Here is a 21,412-nt window from a genome sequence, read left to right on the forward strand (position 1 = left end):
TGTCCCAACTTCCGGGAGCTGATAGCTGGCTGAAACAGACGCGCGGACGTTTGTACGTGTAACCACTGCTGCTGCTGTATGTGTGCTAGGGAAAGCGGAAACCTACATTCGAAACCCCAATCTCACCCCCTGCCCGCCCCATCCTTCTTTGGCGTATGGAGTATCAACAACAATGGGCAAAGTTGTTCTTGCGAGCATCCGAGCGGACCTGCTCACCGGTCGCGTGATCCAGCAGCGGAAGGCGGGGTTGAAGGGATGTTAGCTATTCCACCCACCCCCCCTCGCTACCACCTCACCCCATTCTTCCCTTTAACGGCTTTTGTCCTACGTAGCTACCTCCCTTTTGTCCACCCATTCAATTCCGGACCCAGCGCCACCATTTTTTGCTGCTCTACGTTCCTCCTCTGGTTTTCTGGTCTCTCATACGGGGCCCCACTACTATTTCTACTGCTAGCTCAGCACCCAAGTCAGTTCCAGTCCACCCCCCACCACCCTTCTCCGCCTGAAACGGTTGCGAAAAGTTTTTGCCAATCGAGCAAATGCCGAAAAAAAAAAACGAAACCGGACTCTAACCGAGAGAGAGAGAGAGAGAGAGAGAAGGCGAAAAGTTAGGTTAAAGGACCGGGTGTGTGTGTGTGTGTAGCCGGGTTTGGCAGATATCGAAGGGAGAAACGGACCGCTTGAGTGAGGCGTGAGTGACAGACACACGGGGGGGGGGGGGGGGGGGGGGGGGCGAAGTTTTGCCAGGATTGTCAGCTGGAGTGACAGACCACCTGACCGAGCTTCCCGATGATTCGCTCCCTCTCGCGCGCGCCCCCTCGCTGACCCCATGCCTCCCACATAAAACTAATAATTAGACAACCGCCGCTTAACACACTTCGCGGTGACGCGGTGACGCGATGACGCTGATGCTGCACTGACAACGGAACTGACAAAACGGGGCGGTCGTATCGCTTGTGGTGCACCCCACCCCCTCCCCACCCACCCCTCCCGCTATGCCATATCATTTCCCTCGCTGCAAACGCTGCCGGTTGGAGGCTGAAAGCGAGAAAACCGGAGGTGCGCGGAGGCTAATTAGATTACTAGCGAGGAGCGAGCAGCGAGGCTGAAGTAATACCGTATAGGGGTTTTGTCCAGGGTTCAGGAGAATGGAGAGTGGTACGCAAGGAAGGCAGGGAGGAGAGGCCTATCGCTTCGCTCATTACGCCAAACGACTCCTCGATTCCTCTTCCGCGACTTCCAGCGGCAGCAAAACCGGGAAAGGAAAGCCAATGAATGTTTGATTTTAGTTGTTATGGCAGATGAGAGGGGGGGGGGGGGTGAGTAGTGAGGAGGGGGTGCGCGCGCCCGCGCGGGGTTATTCAATTATTAACCACGGACCACTTGAGCGCCGGTGGTTTGCTCGTTAGCGCCAGCCAGCAAACCCGGAGAAGAAGAAGAAGAAGAAGGGTGGTGTGCAAGATGCTGGAGGGCAGGGAAGAAACGGGAGGGGGGGAGGAGATTGGTTCGAGTGATTCTGCGTGAATTATTAAAATTCAATTGAGCACCCGTCAATCGAGCGTCTGTGTTTTGGGTTGGGATACGGGGGAGGGGGGGAGGGGGTGCGACACGTGGGATCGCAGGGGAGTAATTAGGAAGAAGACACACACACACACACACACACAGCCCAGCAGCAGCAGCAGGCCGGTACACCAGTTAATAGCCGGCCATCAATCGCGCAAATCGACCATCGACCAGTTGCCGGGTGGGTGGCGTCTGGGGACCTGCAACCCGCTCTCTCCTTCTCTCTCTCTCTCTCTCTCTCACTTTCCCTCCAGGTGTTGCTCCCCCGGGGGCGCCACTAAGCGCCTATGAAACGCCAAATGGGAATCTCGTTTGCAAATCGATTTGCAATCACGGCCACGGGAACGTTGTCGCTACAAGTAGGTCATCAAGCGTGAATTAATTATGGTCAACGGTTTTCCGGGGACACTGTGCGTGGGGAGGGGGTGCAGGGGAAGAATAGGGGGGGGGATCAGTTCTACTCGTTCGGTTGCGCTGTTCTTCTGCTCGTCGCTCGTGCAGCGTGCAGCCAAAAAGGCCAGGCCGCTGGCTCTGTTTCGGTTGCACGTTCCTGGCCACCCCGGGGGAAGGGGGATGAGGGTGCAAATAACGTTTCTTCGCATCCCCCTTAACCCCCGTAACCCCGCGCTCGTCAAGCGGTCGCGCCGTCGCGCCGCCACCAACAGGTACCGAGGCATAGCGGCCCGCTAAATGCAATATTAAATGTCATTTCACTCCCCGTCCCCGATCAATATCCTCTCGGGAACCCCCTTCCACCATCCTTTACGTCACAGCGACCGGATATTTGAAGAGAGAGAGAGAGAGAGAGTAAAAAAACGGATTGCAGCAGCAGCAGCAGCAGCTGGCGCGACCGGTCGTTCAGTCGTTTGGTTGGCCGATCTCTAGATCAATTATGCGATGCATTATGCAGCAAGCGTACAATGCACACACAGATACACGCACACACACACACACACTCACACACATACGTACACTCACCGGTTGGCAATTGGCAGCAATCGATGGTTGCACGCTAGGAACGCGCACGGACTTTCTCGCCCATAGCCTCCCGTGTGGGGGGAGGGGAGAAGGGAGAAGGGGATTGGGGGGGGGGGGGTGTTTGTTGCTTACATAAGCCTTCTTCCTCTTCTGTCCTTTTCTTCTTCTTTTTCTTAACATTCTTGCTGGATTCGCGAATCCAGCAGCATCTTGCGTGCTGCACACACACATACACACACACACACACGCGCGTGCTGTTCGATCGCATCCGGCCGGCGAATCGGCCATCATCCCATCGTGCGGCACTGATTTGAGCGGGGCAGTGGAGGGACGGAGATATGGGCAGGGAGCGCAGCACCCTCCAGGACGCTCTCAAAGCCTTGTCTGCTCTTTGTCCTTGTTGGGATGAGTTTGTGTGTGCGTACGCGCGCACGTATGCGTGTGTGTGTGTACGTCTGTCGAGCTTTTAATTAGATTTCCGTCCGTCCTCCGGCTTCCCACCCACACACCCACCCAGCAGGCCAGCCAGCCACTCGCAAGGCTGTCGCACGCGGATGGCACTAACACTGCCGCTGCTGTTGCGGTTGTGGCTGGAGTCGTTAAAGTTGTTTGCACAAGCCAGCAGCAGCTGAAATATCGGTGCGTGCCGCTTCAGCTAACTTCTATTTGGCCACATCACCACATCCCCCAACACCACCAACACCCCTCCCCGCACGAGCATCCGCGATTAATCGAAATACGGGGTGGTGGTGGTGGTGGTGGTGGGAGTCTGTTGAGCACAAGGTGGGCGGTTGGGTGATGATTGCTTCCGTGCCGTGAATCCACCGATCACCAACGATAGAAATCTGTGTGTGTGTGTGTGTGTGTTCCGCAAAACCGTTGGTTGGTTCGGGGTTTGTTGCACTGTCGCTTCTCGGAAAATTATGTTTCTAATTGTTTATGGCTTGGCTAGAAGGCATCCGGCATCGCCAAGGCAGTCTCATCACCTCCTTCATCGCCAAGGGGCGATTAGTAGTCGAGCGCGCAGGCTGTGCGTCTGTATCTGTGATCGGGCATCAGCCGCTTGTTACGGCAGCTAAAAGAGGTACCCAAGTGTACCGAACGGAACGTCCCTGCCATTGCCACCACTTGACACTCGCACAGAACTGGCGCTGACACACATACACACACACACACACGCATACATTAGCAAAAAGTGGCGTGCAGTAGTTCTGGCCAGGGGTGCAAAAAAAGAGCAGCAGCAGCAGCCCCCCAAAAACAGAACTCCATAACTTGAGTTAGTCATCCAGTGAGCTCGTGCAGCTGTAGTGCAGTACCACACTACTGCAACAAACAAACAAACAAACAAACAAACAAACAAACAAATATATATATATATATATATATAAATATATATATAACATATATATATAATTAACATACAACATCAATATATATCAACAACGGGAAAACCAACAACATAGTCTGTGGTTGCTGCAATGCCCCACATCCACCAGCAGCTGCAGCAGCAGCAGCAGGCCCGTTGCATCCCGCAGCCGCAGGAGTCAATGGAGATGAGCCCTCACATGGCCGTGTGTGTGTGTGTATGTGTGCCTGGCGTCTGGCTCGACAGCTCGAGTAAATGGGCCAGCAAAACCGCACAATGTAGTGAGCTCTTCTGGGGGGGACATTGTGATGGAGCTTGAGACGGGAAAGGGGGGCGCGGAAGCGTGGTATGCTGTTGATGATGTACTGGGAGGACTGGCTGCTGCTCCTGCTGCTGCTGCTGCTGCTGGTAAGGACACAAAAAGCATAAACAAAAAACAAAAGAAGCCCCCGAGAAAAGGGGTTTTGCAACACAAAAATGAGGCCATCGGTCGGTGCGCCATCGACATCTCTCGGGCACAGGCTCTCTCTCTCTCTCTCTCTCTCTCTCTCTCTCTCTTTCTCTCTTTCTCACTCTCTCTCTCTCTATGCGCGCGCTTCGAGTCACCTTTTGGGTTCGGTGATGCGCTCAGTTGCTCTTCGCACTGGTCTCTTTGTTGAGAAGCGAACCACGGACCACTGGTCTGGGAATCGACATTGCACACACACACACACACACACACACACACACACACACACACACTGCCTGTCCCAATGGCCAATGGGGAACGCAACTTTGCAAGAAAAAACCAGATGCGACCTTACAGCGTTCGGTTGGTTGGTTGGTTGGTTGGTTGGTCGGTTGATTCGTTTGGACACCCAAAACACCCATGCAGCATGCCATGACAGCCGACAGAGGTAGAGGGCGCAGAGAAGCAGCAGCAGAAGAAAAAGAAGGAACAAACCGGCGCTGCAGTCGCGTCGTGCTCGTTCGCTCTCCCTCTCTCACTCTCTCTTTCTTTCTCTCTCTCTGTCTCTGTCTCTGTCTCTTTTTGTCTTTCTACTGCCTCCAGCTTCCTCCTCTCATTCACACACACACACACTGCTCGCTCTCTCGGTCTCGGCGATCGCTCTCCATTTTAGAAGCCAGCATCCAATGAAAAGCGCCTGAGAAGAGGCTAAAGAGGTAGAGGAGAGCGCAGTGGTGGTGGTGGTAGTGGTGGTAGGGCAGAGTAAAAACCGGCACCGGCCACGAAACGGGGTGGCGGGGGTGGCGATGGTGGTGGTGGTGGAAATTATGGTTGAAAAACGTGGTGAGCGGCATGGCCGTGAGTGCCGAAAACAAAAAAAAATGCTGAAGGGAGGGTGAAATGGGGTTGAAAAAGCGGGGGTGATACGGATGGCGATGGTCGGAAACGAGACGACGGGTGGAAGGGGGGAGGAGAGGGAAACGAGTCGTACTCGAGCCACCCCCCAATCCCAACCCCCTTCACAGCCCAAGCGAATACTGGTTTTCTGTGCCTTCTGTGCGCCATGTCGTGTCGTGTCGTGTCGTGGTGTCTGTTCCCCATCGCACCCCACCCCCTCCGGCCAGGGTTTCTTCCTCTTTACAAAAATCACCCCTCCTTCTTCCACCCCTTTCCGTCCTTTCCGCCGCACCAAGCGCATGGTCGTTGCTGCCCGTTTTTAAATCTCATTTATGTGGTGAAATGGAGGGGTGGAAGGGGTGAAGGGGGAAGGTTGATGGTAATAAGGAGGAAAGGAGAGGAGAAGCACAAATCATTCCTGGAGTGTCCTGCCTGGGAGGAGCAGAAAGTGCCAAAGTGGGTAGGATCGGGAGGAAGGGTGGTAGTGTGATGGTGGTGGTTAACCACTACACACACACACCCACACACACACTCGCACCGCAGATACTAAAGCACAGTACGCGCCGCTTGCGCTGCGAAAGCTTGCACCGTCGTGTGCGCGTGTTAGTGCCTCTGTGTGTGTGTGTGTGTGTGTCTGTGTGTGTATGTCCGTGTCTCGGTACATTGCACCACTGACAGTATGTCCAGATAACGGTCGATAATCGGCCCACCATTAGCATACCATTCACCTTTGCCTCCCTCACCACCCCCACCCCCACCCTTCCTTCTCTCCTTTCTATTTATCTCCGACGGTTTTCGGTGTCCTTTTGAAGAGAGAGAGCTTCCCTCCCCCTCCATACAGAGAGTGCAGCTTGAATGCAGTGCGCTGCACTGCAACCTGCTCTGCTGCTCGGCACTAATCACCAGTGTATGCACCAGCAGGTCATTCAACCCTCATGATCAAACCCCCCTTCTTGCAGGGATGGCTGTCCCTGCGTCTGCTGCACACACAGACACACACACAGACGTTACAGCCGTCGTCGTCGTCGTCGGGCGCCTGTTTGTCACAAAACCGATCACCGCCGCCCAAGGGTGGAAGTGTTTTGCCCCGGGGAGGGGTGGTGGACTGACGGTTGACCAAAATGGATCCGCTGTCAAATTCAATTCCCCAAAAATAACCCCTCCCCTCCCTTCGCCTTCGCCGAACCGCAACGGGACAACATCAAAGAGCACGAATCATGAAAGACGCGTGGGGGCGAGGAGGGGGGGGGGGGGGAGGGGAGCAGTTGAAGGGGTGGGTGGGAATGGTCAAATGGTCATCGAACGAACTAGGTCACAGGCATGGCTGCGGCCCCGGCAATGACCGAATGCTGATCTGGTGAAATCTAATGAAGTAATACATATCCCTGGGCACGAGCACAATAAACACCCTTGCCGCTTATCACCCCCTCCCCCATTTCTGCCACCCCAGCACACACAAACACCCCAGGCTTGGTTCCTTCACCTTGCGATGATCGATCGGCCACCGACAGACAGTCCCCGGTGGCCAACAAATGAAATACGAGGTGCGTGGGGAGGGGAAGGAGAGGTTGAGGTAAGAGAAGCAGCGGAGGAGGTTAGTGCGTGTGTTGTTTTAGGATCGGAAGTTCCCCCTCCCCCCTTCCTCCTACACCCCACCCCGAAGGACCATAAACCGTTCCTTCCTTCTAGCATATTATACCCACCCACCCACCCACCTAACCCCCTCCCCCTGTCACACATGTTGGGGCGTCCACTGGCTTTCGTTTCGCTGGGCTTGTGACCAGAACGGTGCCGGTGACGTTGACGAACACCCCCCTACCTTCCCCTGGCCACCGATGACGGGGATTTGGGGATGAAAACGGAGAAATGGTAGGTTTTTGGGCTGGGGTGGTGGGACAGGGGCATGAGGGTTGTGGTGTATTAGCTCACCTGTCGGCGTGAATTAGGTGCCCGGGATCGATCTCCGCACTCTGTTGTTGGGTTGGGTAGGAGTCGGTTGGTTGGTTTGTTTGTTATTTGTATTGTTTGGCCAAGAATCTACCCACAACCCTTGCCTGCGCCCCCTCGCCTTTTGCTTCCTTGGAAGGATGTAACGGGGATCCGTCGCAGTGACGGATTGCAGGACTGGGAGTACAGCACACACACACGCACGCACACACACAGAGAACGATGTTGTACCGTTGGGAACCGCAAATGTTGTTGTTTTATGCCAAGATATGTGCAAATGATGGTGACAGTACGCCACGGATGTTGTGGGACGTTGTGCACCGGGAATTGCCGGCCTGAATCGACGAGACGACGCGATGGAAGCAGCACCCTCTTCCGGGGGGGAGGGAAGGTGGAGGATCTCTCCGCGAGCACGAGCATCCGATAAGGGCGTTATGGATCGCTTTGGCTTCCGCGAACAATGCCCCTCCCCCATTCCCTCGCCGTCCAACCCTTTCTCCCTTCTCTTTGCATGGTTATGGGTGAACCGGTGGTCGTGGTCACTCCCTCTCCCCTTCCCCCACACCACTCCGCCTCCATTGGGATGATATATTATTAGAAGTGCTTGCCAGTGACATTGTGAACCGCTCTCCCTGTAAGTAATAGAGGCGGTGCGGCGGGGAAGGGGGTGTAGGGTCCCAGGTGTGTCCTTGATTTATGGGAGTATGGCGCCGGAGTTATCCGCACATTCACCATTTTTAGACAAATTACAAAAGTACCACCATCCCTTGTTGCTGGTGAGTGGAGGGAGGGGAGGCAAAGGAGGAAGAAGAGAAGAATGAGGGTTTAGGTAGTAATAGATCCGTGTAAGTCCACACACACACACAACGAACGACCTTCTTCCTCACTGGGTGACAGCAGCAGCAATTGGACACCATTGATCTTCTTCCGGCGCGCACGTCCGTGCGTGTGTGTGTGTTTGTGCGTTTTTCAAACATATCAAACGTCATTCACTGTCCGCACCACGTCCTTCGATGTGTCGGGTTAGGGGGTGAACGAGAGGTGGTAGGCAACTTTGCAGCACAGTTTTGTTCCTGTTGAGTTTCTCTCTCACACACACACCCGCGCACACATTCATACCTTGCTACAGCGGGTAAATTCGGTGTCAAGGATCTAGGTGAAGGGAGGGGGAGGACTGAGAGGGGATGGAGTAAGCTCCTAAGCTTGACTGCAGCACTTTGCTTGCTTTTTAACGGAAACTAACGAACGGAAAACCAATCAACGGAAGGATGGGGAAAAAACGAACAAAAAACCACCACCACCACCACCACCACTACCATCAACAGTAAAATAAAAGTTCATCAAACTTTCACCCTCGCGCGGTTATCACCCCCTCCTCCCTTCCATCCCGTGGCCCCGTCCATCGTTTTGACACGTTCTCATCCCCTCACATTACGTAACATCGCGGGCGCTGCCTGGTGCCTGGCGCAAATGGAGGCGCGTGGTCCTTGGTGCGGCGAATCAACGCTGTTGGAGATAAGAAGCAGTCGAGAGAGGAGGGAAGGTGGTCGCGTCACCAGTGATCATCCACCACTCCTTCCCCTCTCCACCAAATTCGTTCCAAGGACACGGTGATGGTGCCGCCATGACGTGTGCTGACCAGTGGAGGCGCATGGTGGTTGATGGAGGCGCATGGTGGTTGATGGAGGCGCATGATCCTGCTAGAGCCTCGAAACCGGAAGTCAGCTCTCTCTCTTTCTTTTTGCCTCTGACGTTTATCACTGTTCCCGGCACCTGTTTGCGATGCGAATGCAGATCGCTGATCTAGTCCGCCATCAAACATTCCAAACCAAACTATCACATACAAGAGAGAGAGAGAGAAAGAGAGAGAGAGAGGAATGGGAGAGAGGAAGAAATGTAGCATCTGGTTCGTCAAATCGCCCCAATCGGAAGCACGGGGTTTCAAGGGGTTGCACAAATCCATTCCAACAAAAATCAATTTCAAGGCAATACCAATCAACCAACTGCTGTATTTTGGTTGTACGGCGAACCAGACCCTCCCTGGACTATGGACCACGACCCCGACGCCGCTTGTCATACGGCATTCTTCGGAAAATGCCATTCCCTTCCCTTCCCTGCTCTTTTCCCCCATTGCTTCGCCTGCTGCTCCCTCACGCGGCAGCTAACGATCTCTATACCCTTCTTTTCCATCCCCCCTACCCTCTCTCTCTCTCTCTCTCTCTCTCTCTCTCTCTCTCTCTCTCTCTCGCTCTTTCCCCTTACCCCCCGGCACTGTTATTCTCTTATTATAGAAGGCTAAGAGGAAGGCAGTTGTTTCGGCCATAAATAAAATTAACGATATCCAAAAGTGGTGGCAGGAGGGAGGGATGGGGAAGGGGGGGGGCGGTAGACACCGTGTGTTTTCTTCCATCTCCCTCCCCTGACCCCCTTTCCCCATCATTCCCTTTGTGCGCCGCGTCATATTTGATTTGGGAGGACTTGCGCTGAAGTGAGGATGCGAGGAGGAAGAGGAGAGGATAAAAATGTTATTGTGGGGTAGGGTGCGTGGTGAGTGAAGATGGGAGAGGGGATCGGGGTAAATGACGCAAAACCTCTCATTCCCATTATTTTCCATCCTTTTCCATTGACATTGGCTCGGGTGGTGTGATTGCACAAGTTCTACCGTAAAGTGGATGGGAAGAGGAGGGGGAAGGAGGGGAGGGGGAGGGGGTGATAGGTATGAACATCCACAACCAAGCCAATACCAATCATTTTCCAACAATCTCACTCGCTTTATGTCTTTTTCTCCTTTCCCTTTCGCTCTCTCTCTCCCACACTCAATCTCTTTCTCTATTTATTTCTCTCTTTCTTACACACACACACACACCTACACACACATACACACACAAAAAGCAATCGATGCCGGTTACCACGAGAAGCGGCTGCTGCACCACCTGCTGGACAACTACAACGTGCTGGAACGGCCGGTGGTTAACGAGTCCGATCCGCTGCAGCTCAGCTTCGGCCTAACGCTGATGCAAATCATCGACGTGGTAAGTACGTAGTTGGGGGCGGATTATCAATAACCTCCCACCCAAACCCACTCAAGCTACTTTACTTTGATGTGCATCAATCCGAAGCCATAACAGGGTGACCCAGCAAAAAACAAAACAAAACAGACAAAATGCAAAAATCTTTCGTCGTGTTCGGACATTCAACTCTATTGCTATTGCTTCACGTGTGAAAGTGTCTATTTCGCTAAACAATAGCTAAACAACAAAATCACTTCATACCTCTGCGTGTCCAACAAGCTAAGGTGACATTAGAGTTCTTTCGAAAATTCCATAATTGCTCCACCAAATCAATTTGGTGGAAGCCGTTTCCAAGCGTTTACGGGCCATGGGAATGGTTAAAAAAAACTGGGAAAAATATGTAGTTAGCGAGGAAAAATACTTTGAATAAACTATTTTTCTGCTTTTTATTCTTAAAAAAAAAGTGTTTCTTCGACAAAAAAACAGCGAATTTTAGGTTATACACCTGGTAGCAGTTGACAAAATAGCACATACATCTCAACACTAGTGAATATTTTGAACTTGTCACAGTTGTCACTATCAGTACTGGCACCCTATTAAAAATACAAAAATAAAAAATTTCCCTTACGCGGGTAGTTTGAACATCGTGTCACCTTTCTTTTTGGACACAGTAGCAGTATCACTGTACTACGCACAGGCAGATACTTCTTTTTTTTCAAACCCTGCTTTCTATGCAGACAAATACGAGTCAGATCACGAATGTAATGAAAAGATTAGCATCTTTTGTTTGTCTGTTTCATTCCTGGACACCCTGTAGATGAAGATGAGCCTCGATTGTGACCGACACGGCTTATGGTGAAGCCCTGTTCGCGGCCCCAGCTATCTCTTAACTGATGTCTGCCGCTCGCTCTCTCTCCCTCTATCTCTCTCTTTCTCTCTCTCTCTCTCTCTCTCTCTCTCTCTCTCACTCTCTCACTCTGTCTCTCTAAATCTGCTAGTCGTAGTGTGATTAATGAGCTTTAATTTACTTACTCCACTTCACTGTTTTTGGGGCGGCTTTGGCTTCGGGCGTAAATTTGCGCCTTCTTCGACCGCCTTCTTCGACCGCCTTCTTCGACCGCCTTCTTCTGCTTCTTGTGTTGCCTCCCCCTCCCTCGATCCCAATCCACCCCTACAACATCATCATCATCACGATGGTGTTTTTTGGTTTATTGCCACCGCTGAGTGGTTAAGCCGGTCCCTTCCTATTGTAGGGGGTGTATGGGGGTGGGGGTGGGGGTGGGGGGTGAGGGTAGGGCAGCAAGAAGAATGTCGGTCAATCCAATCCCATGCCACACCTCCCCTGCTCGTCCCCCCACAACACCCCTACCCATCGGAGGGATTTTTGTGCGGTTCATGACTGATTGATGAGCAGAATGATGTAACGTGAGAAACCGAACCGAATATTAATGATACCCAACGGAGAGGCCAGAGAAGGGGGGGGGGGGGGGGGCGGGAAGAAGACGGGGGTTTAGTTAGTTTGATATATTAATTGTTCGATTGGCGACGAAAGCCCGCGAAGAATGGCGGCCCGTGTCTCTCACATGATTCTTCTTCATCTTCTTGCTTTTTTTCTTCTTCTCTTTTTGCAGGACGAAAAGAATCAGCTACTCATCACCAATATCTGGCTCAAGCTGGTAAGTAGTGCAGCTTTTATCGCGAGCTTCATCGCCATCGTTTACCGCGGCCCGCGTCCGGTTCCCGAATGTTTATTTACGTATAAGAAGTTCGCAACAGCAGCAGCAGCAGCAACGCATCACAAATAGTATCTCCTATTGCTGCTGCTGCTGCTGCTACTACTACGAGGACCCATTTAATGGTTCAACCTACCCTACCTTCCTTCCACCCTCTCTCTCTCTCTCTCTCTCTCTCTCTCTCACGCACACACAAACACTAACAAAAACCCATTCAGCAAATGGAACTCGATAAAGCGCCAGCAAATCGCGTCATAAAAAAGGGGATGGAAGATGAATTAAAGGGAAGGTGGTGGTTGCGACGGAGACGGAGGACGGGGGGGGGAGGGGAGGCCACATTACACTCACATTAGGCAGGTATCGTGGTGGGATGGGGAGAGGTGGGACGGGGGGTGGGGGTGCATAAATAGATCGATGCGATGGTAAACGCATTACCGCAACGTCCCGGCTCCCCCAATCGCCGCCAAGGGACAAGGGTCGCAGACCGCAGAGGGCCATTCCGGCAGGTGAATCGGCTACGGGGTCTTCGTCGTCGTCGTCGTCGTCGTCGTCGTCGCGGTCGTTGTCGTCATCGTCGACAGCGAGCGACAATTTCGGGAAGTCGCATTTTGACACTTACGCAATATACAACACCGGGTTGAGGATGAGATTCTATTTCTTTTTTCGTCGGCGTCAGTTTCTTCTTCTTCTTCTTTTTCTTCTTCTTCTTCTTCTTCTTCTTTTTCCTGTGTCGGGGTTGCGAGCACCCCCTAATGATCGATGACCTTTTTGCAGTGGAATTGATTCCGTGAATTGATCCTTCACTAACCTATCGACGAACCCTTTTCACCTCTCACTTCACTCCCCCCCCCCCTCCTTCCACTCCCCTTTGCAGGCCTTATCGCTCGAGGGAAGCTCGTTAGCTCACTGTCATCCCCATCCCCCCCCCCCCCCCCCCCCCCGTTGTCAGCGCTCAGTACGAACTGAATCAATCAACCATTTTGGGTCCCCGGTACCCTTTTGCACCCTTCATCTATCTATCTATCTATCTGCGCCGTTTTCTCTACCACACACACACACACACACACATACATACTCTGGTAGACGTTGCTGTCGGTCGTCGTCTTTTTGGCGACGCCGCCCCGCGTCCTCCTATACGCACTTCACACTTTACAGGACTGCCGGCAAAACGGAGGGGGGGGGGGGGAAGGGAGGGTGATGTGTGTGTGGGAGACGCAACCGCTTGGAAGCAGGAAGCACCCGGGTGGTCCCGGTTGGTCTTATCGTCGATCTCAGCATTTCTTCGAGCGCTTCGCTTCTTTCGGTCGCTTTCGTTCTGGGGTGCCGGGCAGGTGGGGTTGAGGGTGGGTGTTGAGGTAGGGCTACGGTGCGGAAGCGCAGAAGGTAGCGGGGATAGAGCTGATCACAAACCCTGGCCGGGCCGGGCCTGCCCTGCGAACCGGAACCAGGGCCCAACATTCCGAGCCCGGAGGCCAATAATTTAGAGCTACCATAACCCCCTACACCACGACCGTCCAACCCCTCGGTCGACCAACCGACAACTATGATGATGAGCTCAATTCGCTGGCGCAGAAACAGAGCCCGTAAGGTGGAAGGGTGCGTAGGCGTAGTAGGAGGAGGGCATTCCAAGCAGTTGGGGTCCATTTGTTTTATTCCTTTTTTTTCTTTACATTCTCCACAGGGGATGGGGAGAGTGGGGGTGGAATGGCCGGTGCGATAGCATTTAGCAAATGCGCTAGGGTCCTGTACCTTTTGCCTTTCCCCCTTCTTTCTCTCTCTCGCGCTCTCTCTCTCTCTCTCTCTCTCTGTCTCTCTTTCTCTGTCACGTTGTGGCTCAACCGTGACCAGAAATCCCTCGAAGAATTCTTCTTCACAAAAAAGCGTTTGGATCAACCCTCGAAGAGGCGGGAGGGGGATGCTGTGGTGGATGCTTGAACGTGTGGGTGTTCAACGAACACACACACACACACACACACTGGCGCTGGGGCTGGTACTGACGCTGGCTGGCATCCAATCTCTGCCAACCGATTGATTGGCTGATTGATCCACTGGCAGCACCACACACATTCCAGACATTCCAACACACATACGCACACACACGCACATGCAAACATCGCCGTAGCGTAACGAATGGTTCAATCGTTCCAACCGTGGGCTCTCGCTCGCTCTCTCTCACACACACACACACACACATTATTTAGCTTGATAGAACGCACGCCAAAAATGGGAAAAATCTAAATCAAGGCACCCTGGCACGTTGCGGGTGTTCCTTCCTTCCCACAGGCTTCTCATAACTGGCACTCGTCTCGCTCTCTCGCTCTCTCTCTCTCTCTATCTCTTTCTCTCTTCCTCTCCCTCTCTCTTCCTCTCCCTCTCTCTCTCTCTCTTTCTTTTCGTCTGTGTCTTATTTATCTTCTGATTTCCATTTGATGCAGACTGGTCATTACGTCGTTGACAGCAAGCGACCCGGCGTGTGTCTGTGTCTGTGTGTGTGTGCGTGTGTGTGTGTCTGTTTATAAGCGCCACCGGCACCGGGGGCCGGCGAATGGCCTCCATCTCAAGTGGCAAGGCACTTCACTTGCCTTGCCTCATTTCCGGGGCCCTTCTGGCGGACCCATCTGGCGGCCCACCGACAGAGGGGGGGATGGGGGGAGGGCGTTCATCCAAAACAACAATAATCCCCCAACCCTTAACCTACCGCTCGCCCATCGCCCCCCCCCCCCCCTTCCGTTCGTTCGGCCTGCTTCGGCTGCTCATTTCCCCGAGAAAACGTTCCTCATTAACGTCTACCAGCGCATCGTCCGCCCGTGACGCTGGGCAGGGCCGGGCAGGGCAGGGCTGGGCAGGGATGAAATTAGTTCCGGAAAATGTATTCGATTAATTAAAGGCCCGGCCAGGGCCAGCGTCTAGAGTGTGTGTGAGCGGCGGCGAGTGGTGGTTGGCCACGGTTGGCTTTTATTGATCCTGATTTTCTGGTGCGCCCCAGGCTACTCCAGCGCACACAAACACACACACACACACACATGCATACCCATTTTCCGGACTTCCCCTGGGCCCCTCCCTCTCCCCCCCCCCCTTCAATCGCTTTGCTCGCGACCAATTTTGCTTCGTCCTCGAATTCACTCGATAATGCCGATTGGGCGGATGCTGGGGGGTTGGGGGAGGGGGGGGGGTTCAATGAGGCCAATCGTCATCATCGTGTTCTAGCTTGGCGCTCCCCTACCCACCTCCTTCTCTTTCGCACACACACACCCAATCCTGCTGCGTTGTTGGTTGTTTCTGTTGTTGTTTTTTTAATTAAAATAGAATTTTTGATCCATCCGCTTTTCCGGGGGAGGGGCAGGCGAGCAACGGGCGGGCATCTTCCCCTGGTGGTTTGGTTTGGCGGGGGGGGTCTCTCGAACCGTCGAGCCAATTGACCAGCACGGGACAATCCGTGGCGCAACGCCGTGCATTAAAAAATGCATGAAAACCCGCGGCAATTCTGGGTGATTGGTGGGGATAGCGGGGGGAGGAGGGGTTATTGGAGGAAAGCCTGCCTTTCGCGGGGATTCCAGGAGGAGGATGTGGAGGAGGAGGAGGTACAAAAATGATGAAATATAAACCAAGGACACCCTCCTTGTGGTGACACTGGCCACGGGGATAGCCGGGGGGGTTGGGGGGGTGATTGTTTTTTTTTTCTTGGTTGGCGATGGAAACAAGGGATGAAGGGAGGGGGTTGCGGTGCTGTGCTCGTGTGCCAAGCTGCGAGGATCGAGGACAACAATCGAGCTGCCGCTGCTCCCCGCTAACAGGTAAAGGGGAGGAATGGAAGCTGACAGAAGGGTGGCTGAAGGATGGGGAGGACGGAAGGGGGGGTGGAAGGGATCAACACAAACACATTACCGGCATCGGGGACGGGGTCGCGGTGCTGCGAAAACCGAGTCGACTCTTTGAGGCTTACAGAGCGAGAGAGAGAGAGAGAGAGAGAGAGAGAGAGAAAGAGAGAGAGAGAGAAAGAGAGAGAGTCCCGCACTTCACTTCTAGCAGCGTTTCATGTTCGTTTGTTTTGCGAGGCGGTCGACCCTCGGCCAAACTTTTCCACTTTTTGGTCAATGAGCATCCCGCCCCCCCGTTCCTCTGACCGTTCAGCCTCCATCTCTGTGTGCGTGTGTGTACGTGTGTGTGTGCGCGCGGACGAAGACACGCCAGACCATTTGGTCCTGGTATTCATTATTTAGAATTATCTTCTCGATGCTAGCGAGCGCGCGAATTGCTATTGAAGCAATGGGGGTGGGGGTAGGGGGGGTGGAATGTAGGGGTGCACCACTCTCTCAACTATCCTCAGCGTTTTCCCTTTCTCTCTCTCTCCCTCTCTCTGTCGGGCGTACGCGCGCGCGCGCGCACAGTGTTGCTGCGGAGCGAAAAGATCGCTTTCCGGATGCCAACGTATTTCAGCAAATGCTTTCACCATCCCCCCACCCTTCGTGGGCACTTACAGCATTACGCGCCAGAAGCCCTCCCCCCCCCCCCCCTCAGTCACCACCCCCGATTGCCCCCAGAGGCTGCCCAAAAATTACGATTTCTTACGGCGGACGACCGAACGACGACCGGCATGCCGAGAGCACCGGCACAAAACCACACTGCTACCCACCCCCACCCCCGCACTCCCCCCAGTCTTCACCCCCTCCCCTCCGCGAAGTGTTGGTGCGCGAACCCACGGTATCATAAATAATCCGCTGAGGAACTCCCACAACTCTCGCCGGCTCCCAGACCAGACCATCATAGCAGCACGCCTCCCGCCCTCCCGCACACACACACACACACACACACCCTATTCGCTACCATTTTTGACTGCAAAAGTTCTATGTGTGTGTGTATGTGTGTGTCTTGCAGTTAGCAGTGGCCCAAAGGAGCGAAAGGAGGATTGTTTGACATTTGCCACCCCAGAATGGGTGCGGGGGGGATGGGGGTCCAGGGGAGGGGAGGAGGTAGTAAACGAAGCACTCCCCCATTAGAGCAGAAAGTGGCAGAAAAGCCGGGGAAGAAAACGGAACGGAAGAAAAGAAATGCAAAACAACAACAACAACAACAACAACAGCGTAACGAACGCAACGCAAGCACATCAATGCTCATACTCCCGGTTTCGCGTTGGTTCATCTTATTGTTAGGCAGGGTGGTTGGTTGGTTGGTCGTACGATGACTTGCGCTCACAGTCGCCGCCACCGCCGCCGCCGCCACCGTCGAGCGCGCAGCATTAATTACTCACCGAAGATGCGATGCGATGCTATGATCACAATGATGTTGATGTTAAGATGTTGATGTTCATGGGTGATGATGATGATGCTGCTGCTGCTGCTCATGTCTCGCTGCCCGGCCTTCGCTTCGAAGCAGCCTTCGGTAGTATGACACCGTTTTTCGCTCGAATCACACACACACACACACACACACACACACACACCCTGTAAAATCAATTACGAAGCGGAGGATGCCTCGTTAAACCATTATTTAAAGATAAACCATTACTTTTCATGTAGCGAACTGTATGGGCGCTGCTGAGATACCTCGTCAAGAGTATTGTAGTCACCTCTTCATATCTTCCCAAATCTCAACCTTTCCACTTCAAATTGGGTCCGTTACCAATATATCTGCCGCTATGTTCTGTATCATTTTATTCACTCTTCTGCTGTTTGACAGATTTTATGTTTAACAGATTTGAATGGAATGGTCGACCATGTAGCATTGTAGATTGAACTATCAACAAAACCGCGGTTTTGAATTGATCAAAACTAGTGTGAATGAACTGATTTGTTGTTCTTTCGTAGTATTGAAGTGTTTATTGCAAAGTTCAGCTTTAGTTTTTAATCCATTTAACTTTATTCCACTGTTCTCATAGTAAATTAAACAGACTATCAAACAAAGAAAGGGAGAAAGAGAGAGAGAGAGAGGCTGAAGCTTCGACGTTCAGACTTGGGACATGATAGTGATCGATTGCTATAGTGACGGCTGAATTAACACCAAGACATCACATACACACACACACGCGTGCGCACACAAATCGTACTTACCGTGTCGATGCCCATTACAGCAGTCCGGGCCTGGGTCCGGGTTCGGGGTTCGGGTCCGGCGTTCAGTTCAGTTCCGTTCTCATTAGAATCCGGGATTAGGGATCACATCATGGCCTTCACACACACACACACTTCGGTCAATCGACCAACCGGGGGCCTGGACTGGTCGTGATGACAAATCGTTCGCTTCAATGCTCCGGCAACCCCTACCCCACTTCCCCCATCCTCCATCCCCCTCCGCCATCCTATGGGTTGGTTCAGGGTTTCCCAATAAATCATCATCATCACGCCATCGCGATCAGATGTATCAGGCGGTGACGGCGGCGGCGGCGTCCGTGAGAGTGGCACGCGGCGTGGCGGCCAGTGTCTGTCCTCGACGCCATGGCCATGGTCGCTGAATCGAGCGCTGAAAGAAGATATTTATTCAGTTCCGTTAGCCAAAGGATCCACAGGATCGGCGCATGCTTGTGTTTGTGTGTGTGTGTGTGTGTGCGATGAAGGTGTGCCAGTAAGCCAGCTTACGTTCGGCCGTGGAACATTAATCATCGCGCGCCAACATCGTGGTCAGCCGCAGCAGCAGCAGCAGCAACAGCAACGACCGTATGATGCAGCGAGCTTGAACTGCACCCCTTTGCAACACACCCCCCAAAAACTCTCTCTCTTTCTCTCTGTCTCTCTCTCTTTCTCTCTGTCTCTCTCTCTCTCTCTTGCTCTCTCTCTCTCTCTCTCTCTCTCTCTCTCTCTCTCTCTCTCTCTCTCTCTCTCTCTTTCTCTCTCTCTCACTCGGTAAAGTCAACCTGGCCAACATTCTGCTGCGCCATTGTGCGCAAGCGAAAGCGAAGTGACTCGAGACCACCACCGGAAGTGACACTTCCACTATATTCCCATCCCTTTGGAGGGATGAAATATAAGGGATTGGGCAAAAAGTGGGAAAAGAGTTCAAGTTGGTAGTGGTGGTGGTGGTGGTGGTTGAACTCCCCAAATGCAACTCACCGTCTACACTTCGGCACTCGACATTCGGGCAGGCAATGGGGTCAAAAAAAAAGGGAGGTGTGGGGGAAGGGGGCGGGAATTTCATTACAAAAGGACAGCGCAGCCACCACCCTCACACACACCTCGGTGTCCCCGCTAGACAGAGCGTGTGTTCGTGCGAGAAGCAAAACAAAGCCACGACGCGCACATCAGCATCTTGCCGGGGGAAGTCGGTCCAAAAGTTGTGCGCGCTGCTGCTGTGTGTCTGTGCGTGTGCCTGTGCCTGTGTGTGTGTGTGTGCGGCCGCGGCGCATTCCACGGTGGAGACCAGCGCCGTATATATTAGTTCCGGTAGATTTACCATTCGCACCATTTGGGCACCATTTGCGGTGCGGCACTGGCACTGGCACTAGCTCGGTACCACCCAACCCCCTTTGTCCCCCCTCCACGCTCTCTCTCTCTCTCTCTCCCTCTCTCTCTTCTAGGGAAGGAAGCAGGAACCCCAAAAGCCAGCCAGCGAAAAGTAATAACATTCCTGGTTTCCGTCCCGAATGACGTTGTGAGGGGTGGGGTGGTGGTGCGGGGGAGGGGAGAGGGGTTTGGGGGCTGAAGAGGGGGTGGTGATGGGGTGAGATTTGGAAGGCGAGCCAAAAGAAGGGGGGGGTACTCGAATCCCTCGAGTGGCCACGAGACAGCGCGACAGAGAGAGAGAGAGAGAGAGAGAGAGAGAGAGAGCGATGAGAGATGTTCGTTCTTTCGTTCTAGCAGTGCTCTGGCTAGCGGCAGGATGCTGGTAAAGTCTTGTGCTTCTCTATAGACTGTTGCCGGTTCGCTAAAGCTGTATGTGTGTGTGTATGTGTTAGTGTATGTGTGCGTGCGTGCGTACGCGTGTCTGTGTATCGTGGTCGGTAGAGGTCGGTTCCTATCGAAGAAAAAGCGAGTTTATAACAAAAACACACACACACACACACACACACACAGATGTCGAAAAGAAGGGTAGCAGCGGAAGACGAGAGAAAAGGGACAGGTTCTGCGGTGGTTTTGTAAGGAAGGCGCTGTAGTAGCAGCAGCAGCAGTACCGCAGTGCGATGCGCCGATGTTCAGGGACCTCCGTTTGGGGACAACCATTTTTGGGGGGAATCCGCGTGCATCAACGCACACACACAAAAACATACAGTAATGAACACGCAAATAGGATTAACTAATTGGTATTCTATCATTTCCACTTTTGTTATACACAGATCAACAATAGAATTGTGGTGTGTGTTTGAATTGTGTGACGTGTTAGTATTTTTTTCCGTGTTACACGCATAAAAAACAAGAAAGCATATTGCATTGTCCGATAGGAATTTTGAAGATGCTTCGCGACAAACACAACTCTCAAGTTAATGAAGCAATCTAATATAGTCGTAAACAGCATGCTATAAAGGTCGCATTAGTATCAATTTAAAGCCAGATTTAGGTTAGGATTTACTGTTGCCGAAAATCGCGAATTTATGAAGAATTTTCTGCCATGGAAGTCGTACCTTTTTATGTGCCCATTACTGTGTGTACGGCAAAAGCGCACACAACACAGTCCTCCCGTGGGTGGGGGAAGGGGGAAGGGAGGTACCGGAGATTGAATTATCATCGACATATCGGCGGCCGGATCGCATCGCTACGGACTGTTTTAACTTATAGCTACCGATAGACAGCTTATAGACGCACACACATACACACACACACACACACACACACACACACACACATACACACAATGCAGACGAAGCGCGAAGAGCTGAACGACGACGACGACGACGACGTCCCGGGCGGAATCGTAAATCAAAGTTCCGGATCCAACCGGGACCACAGAAGTCGGCACTACTACTACTGCTGCGGCTGCTGTCAAGGCTGCTGTATTGTGACCTTCGCCGGAATGGTTTGCGAGAGCATAGGGGGTGCAAAAAGGGGGTGCGGAACGAGGGAACGAAACGCAGGAAATGCGCTAGCCCAAAATGGCGCTCGCGTCACGCAAAACAACAAACCCGAAGAGCCACAAATCTCAATCCCACCTCAACACACACACACACACACACACACACACACACACACACACACACACATGTACACTTAAAGAGATAACGAGCAGCGCTCTCCTTCCCCTCACCTTCCTACTCTCGCCAAGAGGTGACGTTTGACGATAAGCAGCGCCATCGCTTTTCCCGGAACCTCCCTGATCCCGGTGGTTTGTCACAAACGCCATAATTGGTTTAAGGGCCAGCCCGGAGGGGGGGGGGGGTTAGAGCTTTAGTTTGCGCGCGCACCAAAGGATGGGCAGAAGTTAGAACCCTGAAGCTGACGAGGTGAGGATTGCGGTTGCTACGAACGCATTCAAACAATGGAGCCGCATGGTGTGGCTACACACACGCACGCACACGAGCTGTCACCTCGTCAGCTGTCACTCTTGTGGA

The 21,412-nt window shown here is 53.0% G+C and overlaps 1 protein-coding gene across 3 annotated transcripts in view; it reads left to right on the forward strand.

The window, feature by feature from the left end:
* Positions 1-21,412, forward strand: part of LOC125953788 (neuronal acetylcholine receptor subunit alpha-7-like) — a 32,133-nt gene that overhangs the window by 4,456 nt on the left and 6,265 nt on the right. For all 3 annotated transcript variants that reach the window (XM_049683606.1, XM_049683680.1, XM_049683764.1), the window contains 2 exons: positions 10,092-10,231; positions 11,842-11,886. In XM_049683606.1, the coding sequence (XP_049539563.1) occupies positions 10,092-10,231; positions 11,842-11,886 (185 nt within the window). The remainder of the gene's footprint in view (positions 1-10,091; positions 10,232-11,841; positions 11,887-21,412) is intronic.

Source organism: Anopheles darlingi, chromosome X, assembly GCF_943734745.1.
Source record: "Anopheles darlingi chromosome X, idAnoDarlMG_H_01, whole genome shotgun sequence".
Lineage (NCBI taxonomy): Eukaryota > Metazoa > Arthropoda > Insecta > Diptera > Culicidae > Anopheles > Anopheles darlingi.